The following is a 23,004-nucleotide window of genomic DNA, read 5'->3' on the forward strand; positions in this document are numbered from 1 at the left end:
TGCTAAACCCCTTAAAAACGGGGATGAAAAAAGAAAAGAGTTGTTTTTTTTAAAAAAAAAAAACATTCGAGCTTTTTTTTTTTTTTCTCCCTTTAAGCCTCGATTTTAGCGGATTTCTTTCTTTTAAACGCATCCCTCGCCCCCGTGAGGGAAGCCGGGAATTCCTCGCTCCCGGCTGGAATTTCCTGCCGGATTCCCGGCGGGATTTCCCGGCGCGGGGTTCGGGAGGGAAGCGGGAGCTTTGCGGTGGATCCCTGAGGAAGAGGCGCCGTTTTGGGTGGGAAAAGGCGGCTTTGGAAGGGAAGGGCCCGGCCGGGGCCCCCGGGGCGTCCCGGATCCCGCGCCCGGGAATCCTGAGGGAACAAAGGGAACGCGCCGCTCTCGGGCCAATGAGCGCCCTTTCCACGGCTAAAAACCGCAGTTGTGAGGGAAAAGCCGGCGGCTGGAGGCGGGAAAGCGCCGGTTTGAGGCGAAAGGCGGCGGTTTGAGGGCAAAAGCCGCAGTTTTGGGGTAAAAAGCCGCAGTTTTGGGGTTCAAAGCGCGGCCGGGGGGCCCGGCTGCCGGACCTGGAGGCGGGGCCACAAGCGCGCCGAGACCCGCGATTGGTCAAAGCCGCAGCGCGCCCGCGCGCTGATTTGGCTGGGCGCCCCGCCGCTCGCCACAGCCCCGCCGCGCCGCAATTGGACGACGAACCGTCACTCCAGGCGCCGCCCCGCCTATACCGCGTCGCTATTGGTCAGCGCGCCTGTCAATCGCCACCGCGCCCCGCCTCCCGTTCGCGGCTACTAAATACCGCGCCCGCCACTCCCCGCGAGGCCCCGCCCCCCGCCCGCCGCCATTGGCCAGCGCGCCTGTCCGTCACAGCGGCGGACCCGCCCCCGCGCTGCCAGCCCATTCATCCGCCGCCCGCCGCCGGCGCTACCTGCGCGGAGAGCGGCTCCGGCGCGGGCCCGTTCGCCGCGGTTTGGCCGCCCCTCCGAGCTGCCGGCGCTCCGCGCTCCGCCCGCCAAAAACCGCCCGCAGCGCGCAGGCGCCGGCGGCCGCGCTCCGCGCATGCGTCCGCCCGCCTTTCCCCCCTCCCCGAAGCCCGCCGCGATGGCGCATGCGCTGCTCGGGGCGCACCTTGGGCCGGCGGGCGGGCGGCCCCTCCTCGCCGCCGCCGGGAGTCGCCGCCGCCCCGCTCTGCGCCCGCCGCGCCGCGCTCGTCGAGCTGCGCTGGGCCCGCCGGCGGCCGCGCTGAGCGACGGCCGCGCCCGCCAATGGGGACCGTCCCACCGCGCGCTCAGCCAATGAGCGCCGAGCGGGGGGCGGGCCCTCCGCCGCGCCAACCAATCAGCGGCGCGCCGGGGAGTCTCCGGGCCGGAGCGGGAAAAGCAGCAGCGGGGCGTGGCACCAGCGGTTCCAGCGAATCAGCGCGGCGCGGGGGCGGGACATACCCGCAGGCAGCCAATCAGCTGCGGCAGAGAGGGCGGAGCTCATCAGGCGCGCCAATGAGACGGCGGCGCCGGGCGGCGTCAACCAATGGGAGGCGGCGCGGGGGCCGTGAGGGCGGCGGGGGCGGCGGGGTGAGGCGGCGGCGCTCTCATCGCTCGGCCCCTTTCCGTGTCGGCCCTCGCAGAGGGAGCATCGCGCGCTGCCGCCACCGCCCGGCCCGCCCCGCGCCGCCGCCATGGCCAAGGCCGAGGTCAGCGCTCGCTTTCCCCCTCACCGATTCCCGCGCGTTATTTTTTTTTTATTTATTTTTATTTTTTATCGTTCCGTTCCCCCCCCCCCCCCCACTCCCCGCGCCGCCCCCGCCGCCGCCTGGCGGGCCGCGGGTCCTCACTGCGCCTGCGCACCGCCCCCCCCCCCCTCCCCTCACCCGCGCAGGCGCCATTGGGGGGGGGGTGGGTTCACACACAGAGCCCCCCCCCCCTCCCCTCCCCACCCCCCCTCAGGCGCATGCGCGACCCCCCCCGCGACCCCCGCCCCGCGCGCGCGCCCGCGCGGCCACGTGCGCGTCCCTTTGTGTCACCGGGGATGGGGTGGGGCGGGGGGGGCTCCCGAATAACGGCACCGGAGAGGGGAAATTCGGCTGGGGGGGGGTTCGAAATCGGGGGGGGCGGGGGATGGAAAATAAAGGTTGGGGGTTTTGGGGGGGTGGGGAAGGGCGAGTTTTGGGGTTTGGGGTTGGTTTGGGGGGGGATGGGAGGGTGAAAATGAGGGGCTGGGGGGTTTTGGGGGGGTGGGGGAGTCGGAATTTAGGGTTGGGGGGGGTCAAAGTTAGGGGTTTGGGGTGGTAGGGCCCCAAAACAGGGGCTGGGGGGGAGATTTGGGGGCCTGGGAGGTGGAGAAGTTTGGGTGGGGGGTCCTGGAAGTGGGGACTGGGGGAGGGTCGAGGGTCTGGTGATCCCCCCCCAGATGGGAACTGAGGATGCTGAAGCATCAGCTGGCCCCAGAAATTGGGGATGGAGGAGCTCAGGGGGTCGTTTTGGGGCCCTGGGTGGGGTCTCTGGGTCCTTTCAGGGTCTCAGGTGGGGGGTGGGGGGCTCCTCGGGGGACTGGGCACCCCCTCAGGCTGGGGCTGGGGGTTCCCAGGGGGGATTTGTGGTGTCAGGAGCTCCCTGGAGCCCCGGGGGGGTCCCAGGGTGGAATTTGGGGTTTTGGGGCATCCCTGGGGCTGGGAGGTTCCCAGGGGGGAATTGGGTGTGAAGGGAGGTGTGGGGAAGGTCCAGGATGGAATTTGGGGTCCCGGGAGGGATTTTGGGGGGCTCAGGGGGTGCCCAGCCCCCCGTGACCCCTCTGGCCGTGCCCCCTTTTCCCGCAGTCCCCGAAGGAGCCGGAGCAGCTCCGGAAACTTTTCATCGGCGGCCTGAGCTTCGAAACCACAGACGAGAGCCTGCGCAGCCACTTCGAGCAGTGGGGCACCCTCACCGACTGCGTGGTGAGAGGGGACCCCAGAGCGTCCCCAGAGCCCTCCCTGGGACCCCAAATCTGTCCCTGGGACCCCAAATCTGTCCCTGGGACACCAAATCCATCCCTGGGACACCAAATCCATCCCCAGAGCCACCCCTGGGACCCCAAATCTGTCCCTGGGACCCCAAATCCGTCCCTGGGACACCAAATCCGTCCCTGGGACACCAAATCCGTCCCTGGGACACCAAATCCATCCCCAAATCTGTCCCTGGGACCCCAAATCTGTCCCTGGGACCCCAAATCCATCCCCAAATCTGTCCCTGGGACCCCAAATCTGTCACTGGGACCCCAAATCCATCCCTGGGACACCAAATCCATCCCTGGGACACCAAATCCATCCCTGGGACACCAAATCCATCCCTGGGGCCCCAAATCCATCCCTGGGACACCAAATCCATCCCCAAATCTGTCCCTGGGACACCAAATCCATCCCCAGAGCCACCCCTGGGACCCCAAATCTGTCCCTGGGACACCAAATCCATCCCTGGGACCCCAAATCCGTCCCTGGGACACCAAATCCATCCCCAAATCTGTCCCTGGGACCCCGGATCTGTCCCTGGGACCCCAAATCCATCCCTGGGACACCAAATTCATCCCTGGAACCCCAAATCTGTCCCCAGGACACCAAATCCATCCCCAGGATCCCTAATCCATCCCCAGGACACCAAAACCATCCCTGCCATCCCCAGAGCCCTCCCTGGGACACCAAATCTGGCCCTGGGACCCCAAATTCATCCACAGGATCCCTAATCCATCCCTGGAACCCCAAATCTGTCCCCAGGACACCAAATTCATCCACAGGACACCAAATTCATCCCTGGCATCGCCAGGGCCCTCCCTGGCACCCCAAATCCATCCCTGGGATCCCAAAACCTTCCCTGGGATCCCAAAACCTTCCCTGGGACCCCCAAACCCAGCCCAGCCCCTGTGGCACCTCCAACAGCCTCCCCTGGGTGTGACCTGTCACTTGTGTCACCTGTGTGTGACCTGTCACCTCTGTGTGAGCCCTCACCTGTGTCACCTGTGTCACCTCTGTGTGAGCCCTCACCTGTGCCACCTGTGTCACCTCTGTGTGACCCCTCACCTGTGCCACCTGTGTCACCTCTGTGTGACCCCTCACCTGTGCCACCTGTGTCACCTCTGTGTGACCCCTCACCTGTGCCACCTGTGTGTGACCTGTGGCTGTCCCTTCTCTGTGTCCCCTGCCTGTGCCTCCCCGTGTCCCCACAGTGTCCCCACAGTGTCCCCACAGTGTCCCCACGGTGTCCCCAGATGATGTGGGACCCTGGCACGAAGTGCTCACGGGGCTTTGGGTTTGTCACATCCCTGACCTGTCCTTGTGTCACTGACCTGTCCCTGACCTGTCCCTGTGTCACTGACCTGTCCCTGACCTGTCCCTTTGTCACTGAGGTGTCCCTGACCTGTCCCTGAGGTGTCCTCATGTCCCTGAGGTGTCCCTGTCCCCAGGTGATGCGGGACCCCAACACGAAGCGCTCGCGGGGCTTTGGGTTCGTCACCTACTCCTCGGTGGAGGAGGTCGACGCCGCCATGAACGCGCGGCCACACAAGGTGGATGGCAGGGTGGTGGAACCCAAACGGGCCGTGTCCCGAGAGGTGAGGGGACATTGGGGACACTGGGGGGACATTGGGGACACTGGGGGGACATGGCAGGGTGGTGGAACCCAAACAGGCCGTGTCCCGAGAGGTGAGGGGACACTGGGGGGGATATTGGGGACATTGAGGGGACATTGGGGACACACTGGGGACACAGACAAGGGTGGCCTGGCTTTGGGATGGGCTGGCCAGGGCTGGGGACAAGGGGAGCCACATCCCTGCTGGGGACATGGGACAGGGACAGGCAGTGGTGGCACTGGAGACAGAGGGACAGTGGGGAGGGGAGCACATCTGAGACAGGCAGGGACGGTGGAGCACAGGAGACGAGGACAGTGGGGACAGGGCGTGGACAGGTGAGGCCCTGGGGACAGGGCTGGTGGTGGCAGTGAGGAAAGGGACAGGGGTGGCAGTGAGGACAGGGCCAGGAGTGGCTCTGGGGACAGGGCAGCGCTGGTGGCAGCACTGACAGCAGCAGTGGCAGTGGGGACAGGGCCAGTGTTGGGGACAGCAGTGGCAGTGGGGACAGGGCCAGCAGTGGCAGTGGGGGCAGGGCCAGTGCTGGGGACAGTGGGGACAGGGCCAGCATTGGGGACAGTGGGGACAGGGCCAGCAGTGGCAGTGGGGACAGGGCCAGCGTTGGGGACAGGGCCAGCGTTGGGGACAGTGGGGACAGTGGGGACAGGGCCAGCAGTGGCAGTGAGGACAGGGCCAGCAGTGGCAGTGAGGACAGGGCCAGCGTTGGGGACAGGGCCAGCGTTGGGGACAGGGCCAGCGTTGGGGACAGCTCCAGCTGCCGTCCCCAGGACTCGCAGCGGCCCGGCGCGCACCTGACGGTGAAGAAGATCTTCGTGGGCGGCATCAAGGAGGACACGGAGGAGCATCACCTGCGCGAGTACTTCGGGCAGTACGGCAAGATCGAGGTCATCGAGATCATGACCGACCGCGGCAGCGGCAAAAAGCGCGGCTTCGCCTTCGTCACCTTCGACGACCACGACTCGGTCGACAAAATCGTCAGTGAGTGCTCTGGGGACAGGGACAGCCTGGGGACAGCTTGGGGACAGCCTGGGGACAGCTTGGGGACAGCCTGGGGACAGCATAGGGATGAGCTGGGGCGGGTGACAGGCTGGGGACAGGCTGGGGACAGCGCGGCTTCGCCTTCGTCACCTTCGACGACCACGACTCGGTCGACAAAATCGTCAGTGAGTGCTCTGGGGCCAGCCTGGGGACAGGGACAGTGTGGGGACAGTATGGGGACAGCATAGGGATGAGCTAGGGTGGGTGACAGGCTGGGGACAGTGTGGGGACAGGGAACAGCTTGGGGACAGCGTGTGGCAGTGCCAGTCCCACTGGGGACAGTGCGTGGCAGTGCCAGTCCGGTTGGGGACAGCGGGACAGCGTGTGGCAGTGCCAGTCCAGCTGGGGACGGCGCGTGGCAGTGCCAGTCCTGCTGGGGACAGCGCGTGGCAGTGCCAGTCCGGTTGGGGACAGCGGGACAGCGTGTGGCAGTGCCAGTCCAGCTGGGGACGGCGCGTGGCAGTGCCAGTCCGGTTGGGGACAGCGTGGGGACAGCTTGGGGCAGTGACAATCGGGTTGGGGACAGACTGAGGATGGCTTGGGGCAGTGCCAGTCCAGCTGGGGACAGTGTGGGGACAGGGAACAGCTTGGGGCCAGTGTGTGGCAGTGCCAGTCCGGCTGGGGCCAGCGCGTGGCCATCCCGGTGCGGTGGCAGCCCCGCGGTGGCAGCGCTGTCCCCAGCAGTGGCCGTGTCCCCCCCGCAGTCCAGAAGTACCACACGGTGAACGGGCACAACTGCGAGGTGCGCAAGGCTCTGTCCAAGCAGGAGATGGCCAGCGCCTCGGCCGGCCAGCGAGGTGAGCCCGCGGCCACCGGCCGTGTCCCCCCCGCGCCCGCGCCACCGGCGCCGTGCCTAAAGCCCCCGTCCCCCCCCTAGGCCGCAGCGGCTCCGGGAACTTCGGCGGCGGCCGCGGCGGCTTCGGCGGCGGCGACAACTTCAGCCGCGGGGGCAACTTCGGGGGCCGTGGTGAGTGACGGGGCCGGGACCCCCGGGGGGACCCCTCCCCGCTCCCCGCTCCCCGCTCCCCGCGGCCGCTCCGCGCTCCCCGCGCTCCCCCCGGGCTCCGGCGCCCGTCCCTGGCGGGGCCCCAGCGCGGTTTGTTCTTTCCAGGTGGGTTTGGCCGCGCCGGCGCCTACGGCGGCGACGGATTTAATGGATTTGGCGCTGACGGTAAGGCCAGGCCGGGCCCGAGCCCCCGGGGGCACCGCCAGGACGCCCGGCCCCGCCAGCGACGCAGCCCGAGCCCGCCCGCGCCCGCCGGAGCCCGGCCCCTCCGCGCCCGCCACGGCCCCGCCGCCTCAAACCCCCCTCTCCCGCTTCTTCTCCCCGCAGGCTACGGCGGCGGCGGCGGCGGCCCCGGCTACTCCGGCGGCAACCGGGGCTACGGCGGCAGCGGCTCCTACGACGGCTACAACAACGGCGGCGGCGGCTTCGGCGGCGGCAGCGGGGGCAGGCGGCCGGCACGGGGACCGGCGCTGGCCGTGAGGAACGGACTGGCCGAGGCGGGCACAGGTGGGAGCCAGCGGGGACGGGAGGGGGGTCTGGGGGACTGGGGAGCCGGACTGGGGGGGTTGGGAGCTCGGGGAATCCATCCCAGAAACTTTGGGATCTCAGGGAATCCATCCTGGAGCTCCTGGGGGCTTTGGGAGCTCAGGGAATCCATCCCAGGGATTTTGGGATCTCAGGGAATCCATCCTGGAGCTCCTGGGGGTTTTGGGAGCTCAGGGAATCCATCCTGGAGCTCCCTGATCTCAGGGAAACCATCCCAGAGCTCCCTGGGGTTTTGGGATCTCAGTTTCTGGGGTCTCTGGGATCTCAGGGAATCCGTCTGTCTCCTGGATTTTGGGATCTCAGGGATTCCATCCTGGATCTCCCAGGGCCTTTGGGATCTCAGTTAAAGCCCCCTGAGCTCCGGGCTCTCGGTTAAACCATCCCAGAGCATTTGGGATCCCAGATCCCCCACCCCAAATGCCCCACCCCAAATGCCCCAGATCTCCCATCCCAAATCTCCCAAATCTCCCACCTCAAATCTTCCAATTCCCCCACCCCAAATCCCCCACTCCAAATCCCCCAATTCCCCCAGTCATGGGGTACCCCTGTGTGCTCTCTGTGCCCCTCAGCTCTGGGGGTGTCCCCCTGACCCCTGTCCCCCCTGACCCCCCTGACCCCCCTGTCCCCTCTGTCCCCTCTGTCCCCTCTGTCCCCTGTGTCCCCCCTGACCCCCCTGTCCCCTCTGTCCCCCCTGACCCCCCTGTCCCCTCTGTCCCCTCTGTCCCCTGTCCCTGCTGTCCCCTGACCCCCCTGTCCCCTCTGTCCCCTGACCCCCCTGTCCCCTCTGTCCCCTCTGTCCCCTGTCCCTGCTGTCCCCTGACCCCCCTGTCCCCTCTGTCCCCTGACCCCCCTGTCCCCTCTGTCCCCTGTCCCCTCTGTCCCCTCTGTCCCCTGTCCCTGCTGTCCCCTGACCCCCCTGTCCCCTGTCCCCTGACCCCCCTGACCCCTCTGTCCCCTCTGTCCCCTGACCCCCTGACCCCCCTGTCCCTGCTGTCCCCTGTCCCCTCTGTCCCCTGTCCCCTGACCCCCCTGTCCCCCCTGTCCCCTGTCCCTGCTGTCCCCTGACCCCCCTGACCCCCCTGACCCCCCTGTCCCCTGTGTCCCCTGTCCCCTGACCCCCCTGTCCCCTGTGTCCCCCCTGACCCCCCTGTCCCCTGTGTCCCCCCAGGCAGCAATTTTGGGGGTGGGGGCAGCTACAACGACTTTGGCAGCTACAACAGCCAGGCCTCGAGCTTCGGGCCCATGAAGGGCGGCAGCTTCGGGGGGCGCAGCTCGGGGCCCTACGGCGGCGGTGAGTGCCCCAAAACCCCCTGGGGAGCCCCAAAATCATCTGGGGGAGCCCCAAAACCCCCTGGGGGACCCTAAAAACCACCTGGGAGTGCCCCAAAACCCCCTGGGGGACCCTAAAAATCATCTGGGGGAGCCCCAAAACCCCCTGGGGGACCCCAAAATCATCTGGGGGACCCCAAAACCCCCTGGGGGAGCCCAAAATCATCTGGGGGAGCCCCAAAATCATCTGGGGGAGCCCAAAACCATCTGGGGGAGCCCAAAACCATCTGGGAGTGCCCCAAAACCCCCTGGGGAGCCCCAAAATCATCTGGGGGAGCCTAAAAATCATCTGGGGGAGCCTAAAACCATCTGGGGAGCCTAAAACCACCTGGGGAGCCTAAAAATCATCTGGGGGAGCCCCAAAACCATCTGGGGGACCCTAAAAACCACCTGGGAGTGCCCCAAAACCCCCTGGGGGACCCTAAAAATCATCTGGGGGAGCCTAAAAATCATCTGGGGGACCCTAAAACCACCTGGGAGTGCCCAAAATCACCTGGGGAGCCTAAAATCCACCTGGGGGCCCCCAAAATCACCTGGGGGACCCTAAAACCACCTGGGGAGCCTAAAAATCATCTGGGGGAGCCCAAAATCATCTGGGGGACCCTAAAAGCCCCCTGAGGGAACCTAAAAACTCCCTGGGGGACCCTAAAATCAGCTGGGGAGCCTCAAATCACCCAGGGAACCCCAAAATCACCTGGGGGAGCCTAAAAACCCCCTGGGAACCCCAAAAATCACCTGGGGAACCCCAAACTCACCTGGGGAGCCCCAAAACTGTCCTGGCAGGGGTGGTGGGTCCTGGCTGGGGACACTTTTGGGGACCCCTCCCCAATTTTGGGGTGTCCCCGGTTCCGCAGGCGGCTACGGCAGCTCCAGCGGCGGCGGCAGCTACGGAGGAGGGAGGAGATTTTAACAGCCAGGTGAGGGGGGAAAATGGGGGAAAAAACAGGGGAAAAGGGTGGGGAAAATATGGGAAAATGGGGGAAAAAACAGGGAAAAAGGGTGGGGAAAATATGGGAAAAGGGTGGGGAAAATATGGGAATATGGGGGGAAAAAAATATGGGAAAATGGGGGAAAAAACAGGGGAAAATGGGGGAAAAACAGGGGAAAAGGGTGGGGAAAATCCGGGAAAAGGGTGGGGAAAATATGGGAAAATGGGTGGGGAAAATATGGGAAAATGGGGGGAAAAAACAGGGAAAATAGGGGGAAAAAACAGGGAAAATAGGGGGAAAAAACAGGGAAAATAGGGGGAAAAACAGGGAAAAAGGGTGGGGAAAATACGGGAAAATGGGGGGAAAAACTGGGGGGGAAACAGGAAAAATGGGGAGAGGATTGAGAGAAATGGGAAAATAAAAATGTTGGAATGGTTGGGGAGGAAAGGGAGGGAAAGGTTGGGAGGAAAGAGGGAAAAATTGGGAAAAGGTGGGAGGGATGAAGAGGATTTGAGGAAAAAGGGGAAGAGGGAAAAGAAGATTGGGGGAAATAAAGAAAAGAGGAAGGGTTGGAAAGGGGAGAAAAGGTGGGAAAGAGATGGAGGAAAAGGTTAAAATGAGGAATTGAGAGGGAAAATTGGGGAAAAGAGCAGGGGAAGGAGGAAAAAGGATGGGAATGAGGGGGAGGGGTGGAGCTGGGAATTCCAGAGGGATTGGGGTCGGGATTGGGGCCGGGATTGGGGCCGGGATTTGGGATCGGGATCAGGGCAGGGATTGGGATTGGGGCTGGGATTTGGGATCAGGGCAGGGATTTGGGATCGGGGCTGGGATTGGGATCGGGGCTGGGATCAGGGATCAGAGCAGGGATTTGGGATCAGAGCAGGGATTTGGGATCGGGGCTGGGGTTGGGGCTCTGCCCCTCCCAGAGGCCCCAGCACTGGAGCCGCTCCTGTTCCCAGTCCCGACCCCGATCCTCATCCTGATCCCAATCCTGATCCTGATCCCAATCCCGATCCTCATCCCGATCCCAATCCCAATCCTGATCCTGCCCCAATCCCGATCCTTCCCTGATCCTGATCCCGCCCTGATCCCAATCCTGATCCTGAGCCTGCCCTGATCCCGATCCCAATCCTGATCCTGATCCCAATCCTGATCCTGATCCCAATCCTGATCCTGAGCCTGCCCTGATCCCAATCCCAATCCTGATCCCGATCCCAATCCTGATCCTGATCCTTCCCTGATCCCACCCTGATCCTGATCCCGATCCTGCCCCAATCCCGATCCTTCCCTGATCCTGATCCTGCCCTGATCCCAATCCTTTCCCAGTCCTGATCCCAATCCTGATCCCGCTCCTTCCCCGCTCCCGCTGCTCCCGCTGACGCTGCCGGTTCCCGGTTGCAGCCCCGCTGTGGATCCCGCTGCCGCTGCCGATCGTGTCCGTCTGTCTGTCCCGCCGGAGCCGGAGCCGGAGCCGGGGCCGGGGGGGCCGGGGGGGCCGGGGGGGGCGGGGGCGGCCCCCGGGGCTGGGGGACCCCCGGGAGCCCCCGGAGGTTTCCGTGCCCGGGGCCCCCCCGCAGATCCCGGCCGGAATTCTGTGTCCTGTACCCCTCCCCCCCTCAATAAATGTCTCTTGGGTTTTTTTTTTAAATTATTTTTTATTATTTTGGTCAATTTCGGGGGTGGGGGGGGCTGCTCTCCTCCCGATTGGTCGCCTCAGCTGTCAATCACAGCCTGGCTCCGCCCCCGCCTCTGTTGTCACCCTGGGTGTCCCCAGAGTGTCCCCAAAGTGTCCCCAAAGTGTCCCCAAAGTGTCCCCAGGGTGCCCCCCCCACTAATTCCCACCTTCCCTTTTGTAGGAGCCGCCGGCCCCGGGAGAGGAGCCCGCGGAGGTGAGCGGGGGGACACCGGGGACATCTGGGGACATTTGGGGACATTTGGGGACAGCCCAGGGCTGGGCCACCCCCCCCCCTCCCCCCAGCCCCGCCCCAGCGCCCGCGGGACCCCCCCGGTGCCCTCAATAAAATAAAAGGGTATTTTTGTACCTGTGTCCCGTGTGTGGGGACAGGGGGACAGGGGGGACACTGTGGGGACAGGGACACCGTGGGGACACCGCGGGGACACTGTGGGGACACCAACATCATGGGGACACTGTGGGGACACCATGGGGACAGGGGACACTGGGGACACTGCAGGGACACTGTGGGGACACCATGGGGACAGGGACAGTGTGGGGACACTGTGGGGACACCGTGGGGGACACTGTGGGGACACTGTGGGGACAGGGACACGGTGGGGACACCGTGGGGACACCGTGGGGACAGGGACACTGTGGGGACACCGTTGGAGATGGGGACAGGGACACCGTGGGGACACTGTGGGGACACCGACACTGTGGGGACACTGTGGTGACACCGTTGGAGATGGGGACAGGATGAGGACGGAAGGGACAGAGCCAGGGTGGGGACAGGAGGGTTGGGGACACCGATCCGGGACTGAAGCGAAGCCACCCGGTGTCACCTGGAGGGGACAGGGCCAGCACAGGTGACAGCATTGAAGCCACCCGGTGTCACCTGGAGGGGACAGGGCCAGCACAGGTGACAGCATTGAAGCCACCCGGTGTCACCTGGAGGGGACAGGGCCAGCACAGGTGACAGCAGGGATGTGGCTGAGGGAGGTGACACAGCCCCAGGGGACAGCAGCAGCGGGAGGTGACAGGAATGTGTCACCCCGGGGTGGCACAGGGGGAGGTGACAGGAATGTGTCACCCCAGGGTGGCACAGGGGGAGGTGACAGGAATGTGTCACCCCAGGGTGGCACAGGGGGAGGTGACAGGAATGTGTCACCCCGGGGTGGCACAGCGGGAGGTGACAGGAATGTGTCACCCCGGGGTGGCACAGGGTGACACAGACACGGCGCCGCGGGTTTGTCACGCACGGGCGGGGCTGGCGGTGACAGCGATGTCCCCAAGGTGTCACAGGGGACCCTGGGTGTCACCCCAGGCCCCGAAGCTCTCGGGGGTCCCATCCCTGCCCCCAAATGTCACCTGGGAGGTGACACTGCCCGTGTCCCTGTCCCCGAGTGTCCCCTGGGAGGTGACACTGCCCATGTCCCTGTCCCCAAGGGTCCCCAGCAGCTGGGAGGTGACACTGCCCATGTCCCTGTCCCCAAGGGTCCCCAGCAGCTGCCGCCTGGCTCGCTCCAGGTCCCCTCACAGTGTCCCCAGCGCTGTCCCCAATGTCCCCAATGTCCCCAAATGTCCCCAATGTCCCCAAATGTCCCCAATGTCCCCAAATGTCCCCAATGTCCTCCCATGTCCCCAAATGTCCCAAACTCCCTCAATGTCCCCAAATGTCCCCAAATGTCCCCAATGTCCCTCAATGTCCCCAAATGTCCCCAATGTCCCAAACTCCCTCAATGTCCCCAAATGTCCCCAATGTCCCAAACTCCCTCAATGTCCCCAAATGTCCCCAATGTCCCCCCGTGACCCCAAGGGACCAAAGGTCACGTGAGGCCCCGCCCACGGCGGGCGTGGCCAACAGCAGGAAGGGGCGCCGCTTCCGGTCACGTGCTCAACACAGGCAGCCAATCACAGCTGGGGTTCGGTAAAGGGGTGACGTCAGCGCTTCCCCGGTCACTATGGTAACTGGGCCGCCCCCTCCGCTTCCGGGGGCGCCGTGCAGAGGTGATTGACAGGTGGCTTCTCCAATCATCGACCATCCAGGGAAGCGCGGGAAATATTGTCCCTCCCACCTCCCGGAAGCGCGCAGCGATTGGTGCCGTTGAGGCACAGTTGGGCCAATCAAAATGGCGGGGTGGGGCCAACGCGAGTGATTGGCAGGCGGGCAGCCAATCAGCGGCGGGAGCTCTTCCGGCTCCACGTCGGCAGCGGCGGAGGCAAAATGGAGGCGCTGATGCTGGTGGGGCTGAGGGGGCGGCGGGGGAGAGGGGAGTGAGGGGAAACTGAGGGGAAACTGGGGGGAAACTGAGGGGAAACTGGGGGGACTGGGGGGACTGGGGGGAGTGAGGGGAAACTGGGGAGTGAGGGGAGTGAGGGGAGTGAGGGGAGTGGGGGGAAAATGGGGGGACTGGGGGAGACTGGGGGGGACTGGGAGGAACTGGGAGAACTGGGGGGGAGTTGGGGCTGAGCGGGGTCCCAGAGTGGGGACAGCGCGGGGTGAGTTGGGGACACTGGGGACGGCTCTGGGTGGCCAGAGGGGACCAGAGGTGGTCACTGGTGGCCGTGGGTGGTCACTGGTGGTCAGTGGTGTCCATGGGTGGTCAGTGTGTCCATGGGTGGTCACTGGTGGTCACTGGTGGTCAGTGTGTCCGAGGGTGTCCGGGCCGAGGTTCTGTCCTACACTCCGGCTGTGGCTCACTGGTGGTCAGTGGTGGCTGTGGGTGGCTGTGGGTGGTCAGTGGTGTCTGGAGGTGTCCATGGGTGGTCAGTGTGTCCATGGGTGGTCACTGGTGGTCAGTGGTGTCTGGAGGTGTCCATGGGTGGTCACTGGTGTCCATGGGTGGTCACTGGTGTCCGTGGGTGGTCAGTGTGTCCGTGGGTGGTCACTGGTGGTCACTGGTGGTCAGTGTGTCCGAGGGTGTCCGGGCCGAGGTTCTGTCCTGCACTCCGGCTGTGGCTCACTGGTGGTCAGTGGTGTCCATGGGTGGTCACTGGTGGTCAGTGTGTCCATGGGTGGTCAGTGGTGTCCGGAGGTGTCCATGGGTGGTCACTGGTGTCCGTGGGTGGTCAGTGTGTCCGAGGGTGTCCGTGGGTGGTCAGTGGTGGTCAGTGTGTCCGAGGGTGTCCGGGCCGAGGTTCTGTCCTACACTCCGGCTGTGGCTCACTGGTGGTCAGTGGTGGCCGTGGGTGGCTGTGGGTGGTCAGTGGTGTCCGGAGGTGTCCATGGGTGGTCAGTGGTGTCCGTGGGTGGTCACTGGTGGTCAGTGGTGTCCATGGGTGGTCAGTGGTGGTCAGTGTGTCCGTGGGTGGTCAGTGTGTCCATGGGTGGTCAGTGGTGTCCGTGGGTGTCCGTGGGTGGTCAGTGTGTCCGTGGGTGGTCAGTGTGTCCATGGGTGGTCACTGGTGGTCAGTGGTGTCCAGAGGTGTCCATGGGTGGTCACTGGTGGTCACTGGTGGTCAGTGTGTCCGTGGGTGTCCGGGCCGAGGTTCTGTCCTACACTCCGGCTGTGGCTCACTGGTGGTCACTGGTGGTCAGTGGTGGCTGTGGGTGGTCAGTGGTGTCCGGAGGTGTCCATGGGTGGTCAGTGGTGTCCATGGGTGGCTGTGGGTGGTCACTGGTGGTCACTGGTGGTCAGTGGTGTCCGTGGGTGGTCAGTGTGTCCATGGGTGGTCAGTGTGTCCATGGGTGGTCAGTGTGTCCGTGGGTGGTCACTGGTGGTCACTGGTGGTCAGTGTGTCCATGGGTGGTCACTGGTGGTCACTGCTGTCCAGTAGTGTCCGAGGGTGTCCGGGCCGAGGTTCTGTCCTACACTCCGGCTGTGGCTCACTGGTGGTCACTGGTGGCTGTGGGTGGTCAGTGGTGTCCGGAGGTGTCCGTGGGTGGCCGTGGGTGGTCACTGGTGGTCACTGCTGTCCAGAGGTGTCCGTGGGTGTCCGGGCCGAGGTTCTGTCCTACACTCCGGCTGTGGCTCACTGGTGGTCACTGGTGTCCGTGGGTGGTCAGTGGTGTCCGGAGGTGTCCGTGGGTGGTCACTGGTGGTCACTGGTGGTCAGTGTGTCCGAGGGTGTCCGGGCCGAGGTTCTGTCCTACACTCCGGCTGTGGCTCTGGGCAGTCAGTGCATCACAGAACTTGGTCCCGGGGACCCGGAGCGACAGCACAGGGACAGGGACAGGGACAGGGACATGGGGACAGCATGGGGACAGCACGGGGACATGGGGACAGCACGGGGACAGCATGGGGACATGGGGACACAGGGGACATGGGGACAGCATGGGGACAGGGACAGGGACAGGGACATGGGGACATGGGGACAGCATGGGGACATGGGGACAGCATGGGGACAGGGACAGGGACAGGGACATGGGGACATGGGGACAGCATGGGGACATGGGGACAGCATGGGGACAGGGACAGGGACAGGGACATGGGGACATGGGGACAGCATGGGGACAGGGACATGGGGACATGGGGACATGGGGACATGGGGACATGGGGACAGCACAGGGACAGCACAGGGAAAGCACGGGGACAGCATGGGGACATGGGGACAGGGACATGGACATGGGGACAGTAATGGGGACACTGTCAGGGCCCTGGGGGGCAGCCTCCCACGGTGTCCCCGCAGGACGGTGGCACCGCTGTCCCTGTCCCCGCAGGAGCCGTCCCTGTACACGGTCAAGGCCATCATCATCCTCGACAACGACGGCGAGCGGCTCTTCGCCAAGGTGGGGACATGGAGGGGACATTGGGGACACTGGGGGACACGGGGACACTGGGGGACACCGGGGGACACTGGGGGACATTGGGGGACACAGAGGGGACACTGGGGGACATCAGGGGACATCGGGGGACATCGGGGGACACTGGGAGGACACTGGGGGACATTGGGGGACACTGGGGGACACTGGGGGACACAGAGGGGACACAGAGGGGACACTGGGGGACACTGGGGGACACTGGGGGACACTGGGGGACATTGGGGGACACTGGGGGACATTGGGGGACATTGGGGGACATTGGGGGACACCGGGGGACACTGGGGGACACTGGGGGACACTGGGGGACACAGAGGGGACACAGAGGGGACACTGGGGGACATCAGGGGACACCGGGGGACATCAGGGGACACAGAGGGGACACTGGGGGACACTGGGGGACATCGGGGGACACTGGGGGACACAGAGGGGACACCAGGGGACACTAGGGGACACTAGGGGACACAGAGGGGACATTGGGGGACATTGGGGGACACTGGGGGACACTGGGGGACATTGGGGGACACTGGGGGACACAGAGGGGACACAGAGGGGACACTGCCCTGTGGGGGGTTGTGGCTTTGGCGAAGGGACAGCGTTGCTGGGCCAGGGCTACAGGGGTGGCCACTGTCCCTGTCCCTTCCTCCATGTCCCTGTCCCCAATGTCCCCACAATGTCCCCACAATGTCCCCAATGTCCCCAATGTCCCCACAATGTCCCCACTGTCCCCACAATGTCCCCAATGACCCCAATGTCCCCACAATGTCCCCACAATGTCCCCACAATGTCCCCACAATGTCCCCACAATGTCCCCAATGTCCCCAATGTCCCCACAATGTCCCCAATGACCCCAATCCCCCCAATGTCCCCACAATGTCCCCAATGTCCCCAATGTCCCCAATGCCCCCAATGTCCCCAATGTCCCCACAATGTCCCCACAATGTCCCCAATGTCCCCAATGCCCCCAATGTCCCCAATGTCCCCAATCCCCCCAATGTCCCCAATGTCCCCAATGTCCCCACAATGTCCCCACAATGTCCCCAATGTCCCCAATGTCCCCAATGTCCCCAATGTCCCCAATGTCCCCACAATGTCCCCAATGTCCCCATGTCCCCACAATGTCCCCAATGTCCCCAATGTCCCCACAATGTCCCCAATGTCCCAGTACTACGATGACACGTACCCCAGCGTGAAGGAGCAGCGCAGCTTCGAGAAGAACATCTTCAGCAAGACACACCGCAGTGACAGTGAGTGACACCGGGAGGGGACACGGGGGGACACGGGGGTGGCCTGAGGGGCCCAGGGGACATTGGGGACATTGGGGACACCTTGGGGACACAGGGGACACTGGGGACATTGGGGACACCAGGGGACATTGGGGACATTGCTGTGTCACAGGTGAGATCGCGCTGCTGGAGGGACACGGGGGTGGCTCAGGGGACACGGGACACCGGGGACATTGGGGACACCTTGGGGACATTGGGGACATTGGAGACATTGGGGACATTGGGGACACAGGGGACATGGGGACATTGGGGACACCTTGGGGACATGGGGACATTGGGGACACCTTGGGGACACCTTGGGGACACCTTGGGGACACCTTGGGGACATTGCCGTGCCGCAGGTGAGATCGCGCTGCTGGAGGGACACGGGGGGGTGGCTCAGGGGACACAGGGGGTGGCTCAGGGGACACTGGGGACATTGGGGACACCTTGGGGACACCTTGGGGACATTGCCGTGCCGCAGGTGAGATCGCGCTGCTGGAGGGTCTGACCGTGGTGTACAAGAGCAGCATCGACCTGTACTGCTACGTCATCGGCAGTGCCCACCAGAACGAGGTGGGGACACTGTGGGGACATGGGGACACTGGGGACAGGGTGGGGACATGGGGACAGGGTGGGGACATGGGGACAGGGTGGGGACATGGGGACAGGGTGGGGACATGGGGGTCGGGGGGACAGAGAAAGGTTGCAGGGCAGGGGGACCCTGGGGGGGCAGAGGGGACACTGCCTGTGACCCCTCTGTGACCCCTCTGTCCCCTCTGTGTCACCCCTCTGTCCCCTCTGTGTCACCCATTGTCCCCTCTGTCCCCAGCTGATGCTCACGGCCGTGCTCAACTGCCTGTTCGACTCCCTGAGCCAAATGCTGCGGTAGGGGACACCTGGGGACACCTGGGGACACCTGGGGACACCTGGGGACACCTGGGGACACCTGGGGACACCTGGGGACAGCTGGGGGGACATGGGAACACCTGGGGACAGCTGGGACACCTGGGGACACCTGGGGACAGCTGGGGACACCTGGAGACACCTGGGGACACCTGGGGACACCTGGGGGGACATGGGGACACCTGGGGACACCTGGGGACACCTGGGGACAGCTGGGACACCTGGGGACACCTGGGACACCTGGGGACACCTGGGGACACCTGGGGACACCTGGAACACATCCAGAACCCAGTCTAGAACCAAATCTAGAACCGATCTAGAACCACTCTAGAACCGAGTCTAGAACAATCTAGAACCGCTCTAGAACGATCTAGAACCGAGTCTAGAACCGAGTCTAGAACCCACCTGGAACACACCTGGGGGACACCTGGGGACACCTGGGGGACACCTGGGGGACACCTGGGGGACACCTGGGGACACCTGGGGACAGCTGGGGACACCTGGGGATACCTGGGGACAGCTGGGGACACCTGGGGACACCTGGGGGACACCTGGGGACACCTGGGGGACACCTGGGGACAGCTGGGGATACCTGGGGGACACCTGGGGGACACCTGGGGACAGCTGGGGATACCTGGGGGGTTTGGGGGTGCCTGGGGTAGGGGGGATCCCTCGTCTGGGGTGTCCCCAAATTGTGGGGGAGGTGTCCCCGTGTCCCTGGGGTGTCCCCATGTCCTGGGGGTGTCCCTGGGGTGTCCCCGTGTCCCTGGGGGTGTCCCTGGGGTGTCCCCATGTCCCTGGGGTGTCCGTGGGGTGTCCCCATGTCCTGGGGGTGTCCCTGGGGTGCCCCCGTGTCACTGGGGGTGTCCCTGGGGGTGTCCCCATGTCCCTGGGGGTGTCCCTGGGGTGTCCCCATGTCCCTGGGGGTGTCCCCGTGTCCCTGGGGGTGTCCCCATGTCCCTGGGGGTGTCACTGGGGGTGTCCCCAAGGGGGTCCCCATGTCCCTGGGGGTGTCCCTGGGGTGCCCCCGTGTCACTGGGGGTGTCCCCATGTCCTGGGGGTGTCCCTGGGGTGCCCCCGTGTCACTGGGGGTGTCCCCATGTCCTGGGGGTGTCCCTGGGGTGTCCCCGTGTCACTGGGGGTGTCCCCATGTCCTGGGGGTGTCCCTGGGGTGTCCCCGTGTCACTGGGGGTGTCCCCAAGGGGGTCCCAGCCGTGTCCCCCCCCTCAGGAAGAACGTGGAGCGCCGGGCGCTGCTGGACAACATGGAGGGGCTGTTCCTGGCCGTGGACGAGATCGTGGACGGAGGGTGGGCTTGGGACCCCCCCCCGGGGTCTGTCACCTCTCCCTGGGGGTCTGTCACCCATCCCTGGGGGTCTGTCACCCCTCCTTGGGGGTCTGTCACCTCCCCCTGGGGTCTGTCACCCCTCCCTGGGGTCTGTCACCCCTCCAGGGGGGTCTGTCACCTCCCCCCCGGGGTCTGTCACCCCTCCTTGGGGGTCTGTCACCTCCCCCTGGGGTCTGTCACCCCTCCCTGGGGTCTGTCACCCCTCCAGGGGGGTCTGTCACCTCCCCCCCGGGGTCTGTCACCCCTCCAGGGGGGTCTGTCACCTCCCCCCCGGGGTCTGTCACCCCTCCTTGGGGGTCTGTCACCTCCCCCTGGGGTCTGTCACCCCTCCCCAGTGTCTGTCACCCATCCCCGGGGGTCTGTCACCCCTCCAGGGAGGTCTGTCACCTCCCCCTGGGGTCTGTCACCCCCCCTGGGTGTCTGTCACCCCTCCCCAGTGTCTGTCACCTCCCCCAGGTGTCTGTCACCTCCCCCCGGGGTCTGTCACCCTCCCAGGTGTCTGTCACCCCTCCCCGGGGTCTGTCACCCCTCCAGGGGGGTCTGTCACCTCCCCCTGGGGGTCTGTCACCCCTTCCCAGTGTCTGTCACCTCCCCTGGGGTTTTGTCACCCCTCCCCGGGGTCTGTCACCCTCCCCAGTGTCTGTCACCTCCCCTGGGTGTCTGTCACCTCCCCCAGGTGTCTGTCACCCCTCCCCAGTGTCTGTCACCCCTCCCCAGTGTCTGTCACCCCCCCAGGTGTCTGTCACCTCCCCTGGGGGTGTCCCCAGCCCTGAGGGGTCTCTGTGTCCCCCCAGGGTGATTCTGGAGAGTGACCCCCAGCAGGTCGTGCACCGCGTGGCCGTGCGGGTACGGGGGGGCTCGGGGGGCTCGGGGGGCTCGGGGGGCGTTTTTGGGGGGTCTGGGGGGTCTGGGGTCGTTTTTGGGGGGGGGGTTCGGGTTGTTTTTGAGGGGTCTGGGGGGTTGGGGTTGTTTTTTGGGGGCCTCAGGGTTTGGAGTTGTTTTTGGGGGTTTGGGGTTGTTTTTGGGGGGTCTCAGGGTTTGGGGGGGGGCAGCTGAAGGGGGGGTTCCTGCTGTCCCCCCCCCCCCCCCCAGGCTCTCACTGTCCCCCCCTGTCCCCCCTGTCCCAGGGCGAGGACGTGCCCCTGACGGAGCAGACGGTGTCACAGGTAGGGGACCCCCCCCCCAAAAAACCTCCTGGGACCCCCCAAAAACCTCTGAGCCATCCTGGGACCCCCCCCAAAAACCTCTGAGCCATCCTGGGACCCCCCAGACCCCCCCAAAACCTCCTGGGACCCCCCCTCAAAACCTCTGAGCCATCCTGGGACCCCCCCAGAACCCCCCCAAAAAACCTCCTGGGACCCCCCCAAAAATCTCTGAGCCATCCTGGGACCCCCCAGAACCCCCCCCAAAACCTCCTGGACCCCCCAAACCCCTCCCAGGACCCCTCTGGGCCCCCCCAAAACCCCCCCAGGACCATCCTGGCACTACCCCAGCCCCCCCCGACCCCTCTGAGCCCCCCCAAATCCCCCTGAGACCCCTCCCCACCCCCCCAGGACCCCTCTGAGCCCCCCCAAATCCCCCTGAGACCCCTCCCCACCCCCTCAGGACCCCTCTGAGCCCCCCCAAATCCCCCTGAGACCCCTCCCCACCCCCTCAGGACCCCTTTGAGCCCCCCCAAATCCCCCTGAGACCCCTCCCCACCCCCCCAGGACCCCTTTGAGCCCCCCAAATCCCCCTGAGACCCCTCCTCACCCCCTCAGGACCCCTCTGAGCCCCCCCAAATCCCCCTGAGACCCCTCCCCACCCCCCCAGGACCCCCCCCGGGGCCCCCCCAAATCCCCCTGAGACCCCTCCCCACCCCCCCAGGACCCCCCCGGGGCTGGCAGTGCCCCCCCCCTGCACCTCAGAGCCCCCCAGGGGTGTCCCCAAATGTCCCCTCGGTGTCCCCTGGGTGCTCCTGTCCCCACCTCGGTGTCCCCTGAAGCCCCCCAGACCCTCCCGGGGGTGTCCCTGTCCCCCCCCAGGTGTCCCCAAGTGTCCCCAAGTGTCCCCAAGTGTCCCCAAGTGTCCCCAGGTGTCCCCAGGTGTCCCCCAGGTGTCCCCAAGTGTCCCCAGGTGTCCCCAGGTGTCCCCAAGTGTCCCCAAGTGTCCCCACAGTGTCCCCAGGTGTCCCCAGGTGTCCCCCACAGTGTCCCCAGGTGTCCCCAGGTGTCCCCACAGTGTCCCCAGGTGTCCCCCCCACACCTGACCGTGCCCCCCCAGGTGCTGCAGTCGGCGAAGGAACAGATCAAGTGGTCGTTGCTGCGTTAGGGGGACCCCCAGGACCCCCCTGGGGACCCCCAGGACCCCCCAGGACCCCCCCAGGACACCCCCAGACCCCCCTGGGGACCCCCTGGAACCCCCCAGGACACCCCCAGACCCCCCGGGACCCCCTGGAACCCCCCGGGACCCCCTGGAACCCCCCCCCAGGACCCCCCAACACGCCGGTGCCCCCCCAGCCCCGTGTGCTGCCTCCTCTGTGCCTGCGCCGCCCGGGAACGGGGGGGATTTGGGGGGTCTGGGGGGATTTGGGGGGTCTGGGGGGATTTGGGGGGTCTGGGGGGCTCTGGGGGGGTCTGGGGGGGTCTGGGGGGGGTCTGGGGTCCCCCCCACAATGAGGGGGAGCCCCCTGGGGTGTCCCCAAGCTGCCTGGGGGGGGACACAAGGGTGGGGACAAGGGACACGAAGGGAGGACGTGGATGTTCCTCAGCCTGCGGGGACCCCCCTGGGGACCCCCCAAAACACCCCTGGGACCCCCCAAACCCCTGGGGACCCCCCCAAAACCCCCCTGGGACCCCCCAAAACCCACCTGGACCCCCCAAAACACCCCTGGGACCCCCCCAAACACCCCTGGGGACCCCAGACCCACCTGGGGACCCCAGACCCACCTGGGGACCCCCCAAACCCCACCTGGGACCCCCCAAACCCCTGGGGACCCCAGACCCATCTGGGGACCCCAAAACCCCCCCAGGGACCCTTCTGGGGACCCCCAAACTCCTCCAGGACCCCCCAGACCTTCCTGGGGTCACTTTTAACTCCCCCCGGGACCCCCCCAGGACCCCCCCTTGGGGACCCCAGACCCACCTGAGACCTCCTTGGACCCCCCCCAAACCCTCCTGGGGACCCCAAACCCCCCCGGGACCCCCCCAAATCTACCCGGGACCCCCCCAGACCCCCCCAAACCCCCCCCAGCCACCAGAGCAGCTCAAACCTCGTCATTTATTGGGGTGAAGCCGAGGGGGGGTCCCGGGGGGGGGGGGGTCCCGGGGGGGGGAGGGGACACAGGCAGATGCTGGGGGGGGGGGGGAGGGGAGGGGGGGGGGACACTCGGGGGTCCCCCCCCCAACGCCCCCCCCCCCGCTATTGCTTTGCTTTAATCACAGTTTTAATTGAGGGGGCCCCAAATTTGGGGGGGGGGGGTCAGTGCCAAGGGGGGGGGGGGGGGTCAGTGCAAGGTTTTGGGGGGGCCACAGTGATAATGGGGGGGGGGTCCGGGGTTTTTTTTTTTGGGGGGGTCACAGTGATGAGGGGTGCAGGATTTTTTTTTGGGGGGGGGGTCA

The 23,004-nt window shown here is 65.7% G+C and overlaps 2 protein-coding genes and 1 long non-coding RNA gene across 6 annotated transcripts; 2 read left to right on the forward strand and 1 right to left on the reverse strand.

Moving 5' to 3' along the window:
• The first annotated feature begins 1,524 nt into the window (after nucleotides 1-1,524).
• Nucleotides 1,525-10,959, forward strand: LOC131574510 (heterogeneous nuclear ribonucleoprotein A1-like). 2 transcript variants are annotated; one of them, XM_058828987.1, is made up of 11 exons: nucleotides 1,525-1,684; nucleotides 2,807-2,923; nucleotides 4,423-4,569; nucleotides 5,373-5,583; nucleotides 6,348-6,440; nucleotides 6,521-6,610; nucleotides 6,755-6,814; nucleotides 6,977-7,156; nucleotides 8,364-8,486; nucleotides 9,379-9,441; nucleotides 10,855-10,959. In XM_058828987.1, the coding sequence occupies exons 1-10, from the start codon at nucleotides 1,670-1,672 to the stop codon at nucleotides 9,432-9,434; spliced, it is 1,092 nt and encodes a 363-aa protein (XP_058684970.1). In that variant the 5' UTR covers nucleotides 1,525-1,669; the 3' UTR covers nucleotides 9,435-9,441; nucleotides 10,855-10,959. The 2 variants fall into 2 exon arrangements, with proteins under 2 accessions (XP_058684970.1, XP_058684971.1); XM_058828988.1 differs by lacking the exon at nucleotides 6,755-6,814.
• Nucleotides 10,960-13,284: 2,325 nt separating this feature from the next.
• Nucleotides 13,285-21,783, forward strand: COPZ1 (COPI coat complex subunit zeta 1). Of its 3 annotated transcripts, XM_058828983.1 has the most exons (10): nucleotides 13,285-13,370; nucleotides 15,789-15,857; nucleotides 17,053-17,134; nucleotides 17,637-17,728; nucleotides 17,985-18,040; nucleotides 19,289-19,411; nucleotides 20,200-20,251; nucleotides 20,533-20,571; nucleotides 21,668-21,720; nucleotides 21,752-21,774. In XM_058828983.1, exons 1-9 carry the CDS (start codon nucleotides 13,353-13,355, stop codon nucleotides 21,713-21,715), a joined length of 579 nt encoding a protein of 192 aa, XP_058684966.1. In that variant the 5' UTR covers nucleotides 13,285-13,352; the 3' UTR covers nucleotides 21,716-21,720; nucleotides 21,752-21,774. The 3 variants fall into 3 exon arrangements, with proteins under 3 accessions (XP_058684966.1, XP_058684965.1, XP_058684968.1); XM_058828982.1 differs by having other exon boundaries at nucleotides 21,668-21,783; XM_058828985.1 differs by having other exon boundaries at nucleotides 19,289-19,366; nucleotides 21,668-21,783.
• On the reverse strand, nucleotides 18,819-19,763 carry LOC131574508 (uncharacterized). The gene is made up of 4 exons (XR_009276520.1): nucleotides 19,711-19,763; nucleotides 19,442-19,626; nucleotides 19,195-19,399; nucleotides 18,819-18,896 (listed from the first exon to the last, which is right to left on the reverse strand). It is a non-coding gene; the product is annotated as an uncharacterized LOC131574508 (long non-coding RNA).
• Nucleotides 21,784-23,004: the final 1,221 nt, after the last annotated feature.

Source organism: Poecile atricapillus, unplaced genomic scaffold, assembly GCF_030490865.1.
Source record: "Poecile atricapillus isolate bPoeAtr1 unplaced genomic scaffold, bPoeAtr1.hap1 scaffold_363, whole genome shotgun sequence".
NCBI lineage: Eukaryota > Metazoa > Chordata > Aves > Passeriformes > Paridae > Poecile > Poecile atricapillus.